General features: G+C 36.5%; 1 protein-coding gene across 2 annotated transcripts; it reads left to right on the top strand.

Moving 5' to 3' along the window:
- Positions 1-1520: 1520 nt before the first annotated feature.
- LOC122651533 (WRKY transcription factor 71) lies at positions 1521-3402 on the top strand. 2 transcript variants are annotated; one of them, XM_043844944.1, is made up of 4 exons: positions 1521-1734; positions 1786-2180; positions 2487-2633; positions 2869-3402. In XM_043844944.1, the coding sequence occupies exons 1-4, from the start codon at positions 1690-1692 to the stop codon at positions 3227-3229; spliced, it is 948 nt and encodes a 315-aa protein (XP_043700879.1). In that variant the 5' UTR covers positions 1521-1689; the 3' UTR covers positions 3230-3402. The 2 variants fall into 2 exon arrangements, with proteins under 2 accessions (XP_043700879.1, XP_043700878.1); XM_043844943.1 differs by having other exon boundaries at positions 1521-2180.
- Positions 3403-9614: the final 6212 nt, after the last annotated feature.

Raw genomic sequence — 9614 nt, 5'->3', positions numbered from 1 at the left:
TGTACATGACAAAAGTAAAAAACAACCTAGAGTAATGGAGTTTGAAAAGTAACTAAATAAATTTCTAAAAATAACTGAACTTCAATATCTTGAAAAATTATGATTAGATATTTAAGTAATACAAGGAAAAGGTCCTCTTTCGGTGGCAATGCTAGCCTTTCTATCCATGAGTCCGTGCTTTAGAGCATGAATGAGTGTCGGTTAAGTTCTCTTTCAATGGTAAGTCATGTAGTGATCTTGTGGGTTAAAACTTGTTTTTTGTGCATCTATCACATCTTGTATGAGAGAAATTTAAGGAGATGGTCGAACAAGTCTAGAACGTATCTACAAATTTGGAACGCCATCTCTTTTGAGATTGGAAGCTTGATTGTGACTTAAGTGTTTGTCTCCAACATTTCCAGAAATAGGCTCTTTGCTAGAGTGTGGATTCTTCCTCGCTCTTTCTTAGTTGTGCCCTGTGCGCCCCCCCCCCCCCCCTCCTCCTCTCTTAGGGGCTTGCCCTCCCTCTTAAGTGTGGTATTTATTTGTTAATTCCTCCTCTTCTTAATTTTTCTTGAATATATTGCTTTTTTACCCCCCAAAAAAAAAAAAAAACAACGAAAAAATCCAATACATGATAAACATATGAACAAGTTTGATGATGAGATTCGATTAGAAGAGCAAGATCGGTATCGACAAGTAGATTATTCAGATCGTATAGTTAAATCCAAGTTAATAAAGAATCTATTACTCAAAGGGGAAAAGAACATGTACACATTGATACATGGCAGACATAATCCCCAATCTCTAGGATTGTTTAGGTTGGCAATCATATCCCTTCACCTTGGCAAGATAAGATTAACCTTGTTTAGAATATCTATGGGCAACCCTTTAAAACCCTAATTTCCTTTTCTAGCAGTTTGGTCAATTACAAGTGTTTCTTCTTCTTCTTCTTCTTCATCTTCCAATGAGAGAGAGTGACCTGATGATGTAGGGATGAAAGGAACCATCCATTATTTGGTAGAGAAGACAAGGACCTCACTGCCATTTCAAACTTTAATTTAAGAAAAGAAAGGTGGGAATAGGCAATTTTGTAATCTCGCATGAGCTAACGTTCCAATTCAATGCCACATCAGAATCCAATGAGGATGATGACGTGGCAGGTGGCCTTAATTTTTTTTTTGAAATTTGACCAAAATTTGACACCATAAACGTCACGAAATTCGGATATCAGGAGAGCGTATGGTGACGTTGATGGTCATCAGCACTACAAAACGTGCCATTTAAAAAAAAGGAAAGAGGAAGGGAGGAGGTTCCCACGAGCTAAGTCTCTTGTCGGCTACGGTCAAATGCCGGTGCCATTACTTGGATACGTGTTACTGTGTTAGCCTAATCGTACAAAGATCACAGTAAAGTTTGAAACATTGACTATTACTTGAGAAGGCATTGATGACCGGCTAAGCCGGTGGTTTTCGCTGACTCATTATCGCGCTTCTTCTTTACGACTTTTTGCTATCCAACAAACATAGATTAGAATTATTCTAAGTTCCATAAAATGAATGAACCCCAAAACCTCTTTCAAAGACTTGAGTCTCATCTCTCTCTCTCTCTCTCTCTCTCTCTCTCTTCAAACCCAGAAAAAACCTAGCTAAGAGAAAAAGCTTTCTTTCAGAGCTATCTCTGTGTCTCTTCTTCTCCTTCAATTTTTCCATGTCTGATGAAGCTAGAGATCTCTTTCACCATAACCCATTTCACAACGATGGAAGAACAGGTTTCCAGCAATTCTCTCAGGCTCATCAGAGTCATTATCCTTACATGTATAACCAAACTGTTCATGGGGTTGGAGAGACTTCAGCTCTGGATCTGTCAGCTCGTGGTTCTGATCCATCTCTCATGTCCTTCACTGACTGTTTACATGGTTCAATCGATTACAATTCAGTAGCAAGAGCTTTCGACTTTTCGTGTTCATCATCACCTGATTTGTTTCCTTCAGATACTACTTCTTCTCAGAAGTTGGGTGGTGGTGGTGGTGGTGGTGGTAAGGGTGATTCAGTGGTGACTGGTGACATTTCAGCCACTGTGAATTCATCTGTTTCATCTTCTTCTAGTGAAGCTGCAGCTGAAGAAGACTCAGGGAAAAGCAAGAAAGGTCATCAAGAGTCTACAGGATCTGAAGAAGTCTCAGAAAAGTCTAAGAAAGTGTAAGTATAGTTTTTGGTTTCTGTCTTTCCTTTTGATTTTCTTTGTGAATAAGATCTCTCAAAGTGAACCATTTTGAACCTATTCTTTCAAATCCTTCTCTCTTTCTTTCTTCTTTTTGATTTCCTTGTGAAAATTTGCTTTTCTCTTATGAAATGTGGGAACTGGTAACTGGTATATATATAACTTCTGATTTTGCTTCTTACCAGTGTTTGCAACTGAAAGAGAATGTAATATCAAGAACCTTAATTATATACCCACCATTAGCTCATCTTAAATGTTTAGTTCAATTCTGGTTGAATCAACAGGAACAAACAGCCCAAAAAGAAAGGAGAGAAGAGGCAAAGAGAACCGCGATTCGCTTTCATGACTAAAAGTGAGGTTGATCATCTTGAAGATGGATACAGATGGAGAAAATATGGGCAGAAGGCTGTCAAGAATAGTCCCTACCCAAGGTTAATTTTCTTATCAAAATCTTAATTCAAAAGGGGGAGAGGGGGAGAAGAGGGGAAGCTGTTCATGATTGTGTACAAGTAACTGACCTGAATTGCACCACTGCAATGGCAGCTCTAACTGATGAATTAGACCACTAGCTTCTTGTTATTAATTTTCTGATACTTTCTCTTATAATACTAACAAACATTTACCAAATTACAGAGAATTTAAATTTACATTCAATTTCAATTACAGGAGCTATTATAGGTGCACAAGCCAGAAATGCACAGTGAAGAAACGCGTCGAGCGATCATTTCAGGATCCGTCGATTGTGATTACTACATATGAAGGCCAACACATCCATCCTATCCCATCGGCACTTCGAGGAAATGCGGCTGCCGGACTATTTGCACCTTCTATGTTAACAGCACTGCCTCAAGGACCAATCTTCCCTCAAGAACTACTGATTCAAATGCCTCATCATCACACTAATAGCCAAGGTGACTCAAGCTCAATGTACTCACAAAATTTAACTACTCTTCAGCAGCTCCAGTTTCCTGACTATGGTCTTCTGCAAGACATAGTACCTTCCTTCATTCCAAAACAACAACCATGATGAAACCTCTACTACTACTACTACTACTACGACTACTTATCTCTTATCCTACTTACATTGTACATGTATTAAATTTTCCATCATGAACCTATGTTTAGGGCATTAAATTCATCTTTTGACTTATTAGAACCCAAATATTCTTCTTGATCTTAAAAAACCCACTTCAGTTTTGTCAAAAGGTGGATCAATCCCTTTCTATTTTGTGAAAAGATGGTCTGTAATTAGGTTTCCAATATGAGAAATGAGCCTAAGAATGGATTTTTTTTCTTCAAGAGTATTGCATGCTTTTGCTAAAAAAATTGCATTTAATGTATTTTAGTTGTTTGATGTGAAGAGGTGGGACTACAAGGAGTTGGGAAGGTACATAAAGGGCCAGTTTCGGTTAGGAAACCTAGACTTTATTAGAAGAGAAAATAAGGGTTTTATTAGGGATGGATGTCAGGGGAGGGAGGGATATGATTGTAGTATACTGTGAGAATGGCATATTATGGTGGGCCTTAGTAAAAGACCCTACAACCCTTCTACTACTTGTCTTTTTCTATTGGGATATAGTCTCATCTTAGTATTGGGCTGACCAGCAAGTGATCCCACCTAGGTTGGGTTGGCTACTTAACTGATATATTTGCTTTCTCTGCAAAGGAATCTTAAGACATTATTGTAAGAAACTCTTAAAGTTTTTGTCACTGTCCATTGTAAGACCTTATGAGCAAAATGCAAGTGTAACTGTATTATGAGTCCATTGTAAGACCTTGAGATGCAAAATGAAAGTGTAACTGTACTATGTACTATTCCTCTATAAGTGTTTGCTAGGTCCAACAATGCTAGCCATTAATTTTAAAGTTGATTAAGATGTTACAGAGTCCAAATTCAGTCCCCTTAGACCAATTGATGTGGTTGATTCCTCTGTAGAAACTGAAACCTAAACTTATCACCCAATGTAAGGATTTACGTGGTTTGATAAGATTGTCTATGTTCACTGTGAGATGAGATCTACTTTATATCAATGGAAAATAGGGTTACAGTCGCTTGTCCTCACGCCTCTATCAAATTACAGATAATGAATTCGCTACAAAATCATAATTTATGCATAGTCTAGGTCTTGTACCAAGTATGACCTCGGATAGAGCATATTGGAGGGCAAGGATCCATGTAGCAGACCCCAGTTAGTTGAGATTCTCTTGACTTGTTGGGATGTGCATCTTTCTCCGTACTTTCATCTTTTATCTTTTCCTTTTATTTTCCATCTTTTATTTGGCATTTTCCATTTTTCATTTCTCATCTCTTTATTCCTTTTTTTGTTTTGGCCTCAATTTTCCTCTGTTTGGATCCACATAGCTGACCCCATTAAGTTGGGAAAAAAAGACTGAATTTGTTGTTGTTGATAGTATTATCGAAATACCCATATAACCCTACGACCTCTTAACATCCCCTTATAATCAGCCCACAAACACAAGCGACAAAATACAAGATATCGTACCTCCAACACCCTTCAATTTCTTCAATTTCCTACTATCTCCCACTTTTACAACTTGATTCCGAACTCATCGTAATAATGCCATCTTTGAAAGATATTACCAAGTATGGAAAGTAAACTGTAAGAAACTCAAAATTCAAAATCAACTCTGAATTGATCTAGTCTACCATACACAAGTGCTTGTTCAGACCTTTGGTTTCTAGTCCAAAATATACACTAAGTTGTCAGGTTTTGAGATTAATTAGTTATCAATTTAGGGTGGAAGTGGGGAAGGATAGAGTTGCTGAGGACTCAGTGTTCACACTCTTCAAACTATTAATTTAGATAGAAAGATTTTCCCTAAAAAACAAAGAAAACGCAACAAGACTGTGTCTCTATTACACCTAATCCATAGTATTGCATGTTGAGACCGGCCTAGGCTTAGCAAGGCAATTAATAAAAGCTAATGCAAGTTTACATAGAAGGAAACAAATTTAAAGATAGCTTTTGCCTTTAATTAATTTATATAGCCCATAAAGCTACAGACTACAACTAAGAGAAGGCTATATGTGCTTGGTCTCTTAAGGTACTATTTCTTACAGTCTCACCTTTATATCTTACATTTGTGGTTAACAAGCAAGTCAATTTAATTATCATATTAAATGTAAGTTTATGTTAGGCCCTAAATTAAGAAGCATCAATGGAACCTAACCAGATTCCTAGGTCCCAACCTAATTGTGTTTTAAGTGAAAACCTACCTAAGCTCAAGGGTGATGTGTGGTCCAACACAAGATTTAACAGGACCAAGATCTGATCTTGATATAAGATCCAATCAAATTAACCCTCAATTAGCTTTAACCTAACTTATAATTTTACTGAAATATTCAAGATTAATGGATTTTCATTGAAAACCTTTTTAGTTAAATTGGTTATTCATCTCTTTTAAATTATTAAAATTATTACAAGTGAGAGATCCAATCACCACAGCCAGCTTTAATTGGATCTAAATTATCTAATTATCTAAGTCATACAAATTTTGGGCCAAGATTTTCTTGTAAGAAATTTAAAGATCTCATAGTTATTAGTTGGATTTACTTGGCCTTGTTCATCATCACATCTGCCCCTTCCATGGTTAAAAAGAGGCTTAATATATTACCAAAAAAAAATGATAAAAATTGATCAAGGAGGGAATCATTGAACTAAAGAATAAGACCACTATCATAGAATTTGGACTGGCAATTCAGTCAAACAAGTAGTGTGCTAAAATGGATGGTTTTTTCCCTCTCTGTTTGTTTGCTACTTCTTCCCCCCATCCCATAATAGGCCCCACAACCTTTATGCAGTGGATCTTATTCGTAGTCATTCCAACTTCCAAGTACTTGTGTTGCATATTTGCTCCTTATCTTTAAGATTTTCCTTTCATTTTTTTTTTTTTTTTTTGTTTTTTTGTTTTTTTTTTTTTTTTTGGGGGGGGGGGGGAACTTTCAGTTCCCTTCCCATATGCTTAAAATGTACATATGTTTAATTTAGGAGAGAGTTTTCTGAGTCACTCAATGGATGCCCGGGAAACCATTTGTCAATAGAGGCGGAAAGGAGAGAGAGTGTCAGGAAAAGAGAGAAAGAGAAAGGATGTTTATATAGCGTCACTTGCTCAAAAGGAATTTTCCCTTTAATGTATTATTTGTCTTTAGGCATTCTTGGGGCTTCACTTCTTTCCAAGAAAACAATGCAAAATAAAAAATAAAAAAATTTTCAAAAAAAAAGGAAAAAAGTTGGGCATGTCACCACGATGCCCAAAATGGCAACATGTATCATCCTCTCTCCTCCCTTTAGAAAAGACCCCTTTATCCTCCTATGTTGAGCCTTGTGATTGGTGTATACTGCAAGTTTATTGAAAACTGACGGCATGCCCAACCCTCTCCCAACAAAAAATTAGAAAAAAAATACATTATGCATAAATAGATAACATTGTACCTGAAAATGATATCTTTTTTATTTGTTTTAGTAAAATTGTCTGGAAGTGGATGGAAAATACAAAGATCATTGAAAAACAAAAGCAAAAGTTGTTGTAGTTAATAATTTTTCATGCATTTGACTCCCCCATTAAATCCGTAGAATGTGAATAAATATATTTAAAAAAAATCAGCGTACATTGGGATAATTAATTTCATTTACTTAACTCTATCCACCATTTTGATAATCCACCAACATTCTTATACTCCGCTTCGCATTCAATCCATATTTTGTATGTTGTTTGTTTGATTGATTTAGTGTTTTAACACGGTTATAGGGAAGAAACGAACGGATTTTCATCCTCTCAAATATGGAGCATTGTCTGTCTAGTACATCTTTAAAGTGCATCGGATGGTGACCAGAGAATAAAAATCCAAGGTTCAAGTGCAACGCATCGTTCAATGCAGTTTAAAGGTGCACTGCCCACACTTAAAATGGTAAAAATTCGAAATCAGAAAGCAAAACCATATAGGAAGTGTCAGTGATTGGTGTTTGCTAATATTCAAAATTTTTTAAAAAAAATGGTCTTCACCGCTTGGACGAGGCAAAAGTTACCTATTACCAAATAAATAAATAAAACGCACATTCTATTGTTGGCCTAGTTGCAAGACCCATGGGCTCTCTATCTCTCTCTCAATATAAAGCCAATCTAGCCTTTCATATCTACCAATTGAGTACAATCTAGTAATGTTGTAAGCAGGTCAATAAGCATGAATGAATCATTATATCCAATTATTTGTGGGTTTTTTTCAGTCAATTATGGTGGAGTTTAATCAACTGAAACTTTGTGTCTTTCTCTTATTCTTTTATGGGGGAGAGTTTCTCATGATGCCCATGTAAGAAGGAATTTACACACTACACCGATGAGAGTCTAGAAAATGATTTCATCCATATGGGGTCTATATGAGAAATCGTTATCCCCTCCAATTCCTCCAATTCCTCACATGGGGGTGGAAATGACCACCCTACCCTATGCCCGAAAACACTATCCAAGGTGGGATCCATTCTCCCCTATTAGAGGAATTGGAGGAATTGGAGATACCCACAAATTGGAGGCGATAATTATTCCTATATGGGGCTTACATAGTCAAATTAGAAGAGACAGGAATTATGATGATGCAACGATTGATTTATGTGTCTGTTTCTCTCCTTTCTATTTGTTCTTTTCTTTTCTTGCCTAAAGCTCCTTTTCTCTCCCAAACAATCTCAAGAAAATCTAATCAAACAAGATGGAGTAAGAATCAATAGTATCTTTTCCTCCTCTTAACTATATGTATTACCTCCACCATACAATTTATGGGATCCATACCAATTTTATAGAAGAAAAAGAACACATGTCATCATTCAACCGTACAAATAATGTACACATACAAATAGGTGATCCATCCTGACCTAAGATCATTTGTGCCCTTCACCCGCCCCAACCTGTCTAGCCACTATTCCAATCAACAAGAGTATGGTACCTGTACTTTGTCTTCTCACCCCACCATTAGGATTAGGAGGGGGAGTTCACCCATTTATATTGTTCTTTTTAGGTTTGGGCTTTCTACGGGCCAGACCAGTTTACAAGAGCGCGGCCTGCATGATTTCAGAGAAGGGCTTCCTAAACCCAATACACAATCCTAGAAGCTTGGATCGAAGCCGGAGAAGAGACTCAAGCCTTGTACCTTCTTGTGTTCAATTTAATTGTTGTCTGGTTGTGTAGCTCTTATACTAGCATGGGGGGCCAATGAGAGTACACATGTGCATAAACATAGATGCGATTTTTTATTTCATGGAGGATAGGGTGGAAGTCTTACCACAAAATAAAAAAGAAGATAGGATGGAAGTTTCGCACGCTCTTATGTCTAGGCACAAGAACCACGCGACCAGATAGCAAATATGTAGTATCTAGTAGTGTTCTAACCACTTCAATACGCATGAAAGAGCCATTGTACCTAACTATTAGTGGATTTTTTTTGGGTCTACTACTACTTGTGGAGTTTAATCAACTCAAAAATTCTTATGCCTTTCTTTTATTAAAAGGGTTCCTTCTCTGGACATAAGTTGCAGTTAAGAGCATAGCTTCAAAACTTCAAGATTCCATAACATAGTATACTATAAACATAAACTTATATATAAAGACAAAGTGTATTCCCAAATAATTGCTACATTAATTATATATATATTTGGTAGGAACCACATTAGATATTGGATAGGGGCAAGGTCCCCCTAAATGTGTTTCACATGTTAAGTTTCAACCTAATTATGTTTGTTAAATGACAATATAAGGATTAAAAATCCAAGTAATAGTCGGAGTTTTATAGACATGCATGGATAAATATGGTAATCCATACCAACATACGGGGTCGTATGTGGTTGAATTTGAGCTTGAAACTTCACAAATAATCTAATACTTCCATTACTTATTTAGTGGTTAGAATTGTCACATTATTTTGTAAATTTTCAAGAGAAACTTATGAAAAAACCTTTAAAAAAAATATCCAAAAGTAATTTATCTTGGCTAGGCAAACTGCGAAGCGAGGGTAAGACTACGTACATTTTGACTCTCACCAGACTGGGAGGCTCTTGCAACTAGATATGCCATTTTTTTAAGTTTTCCTTAATACAAAACAAAGAGAGTCTCTCTTCACCAATGATAATTTGTTGCTATTATTAGATTTTGGGGTTCATCATTAATTCCCACCGTTTGATTAGGAATTTTTCTCCTTGGAGTGGAGAGAAAGTGAGTCCATTTTTTATTGGTAAGAAAATATAAGGTAAGATTACATAGAAACCGCAGCCCTTCTGTGATGTTGATGCATCTCCAGAAGGTGTCTGATGCAAAGTGGGGGACCCAAATATTCTCATAAATACTCATTTATTGGCTAGATCAAATACACACTGTATGCAGAAGCGGTACAGGGGATCCAGGTTTCT

Source organism: Telopea speciosissima, chromosome 2 (assembly GCF_018873765.1).
Source record: "Telopea speciosissima isolate NSW1024214 ecotype Mountain lineage chromosome 2, Tspe_v1, whole genome shotgun sequence".
In the NCBI taxonomy this organism is placed as follows: domain Eukaryota; kingdom Viridiplantae; phylum Streptophyta; class Magnoliopsida; order Proteales; family Proteaceae; genus Telopea; species Telopea speciosissima.
This window is presented reverse-complemented; position numbering and strand designations above follow the sequence as displayed.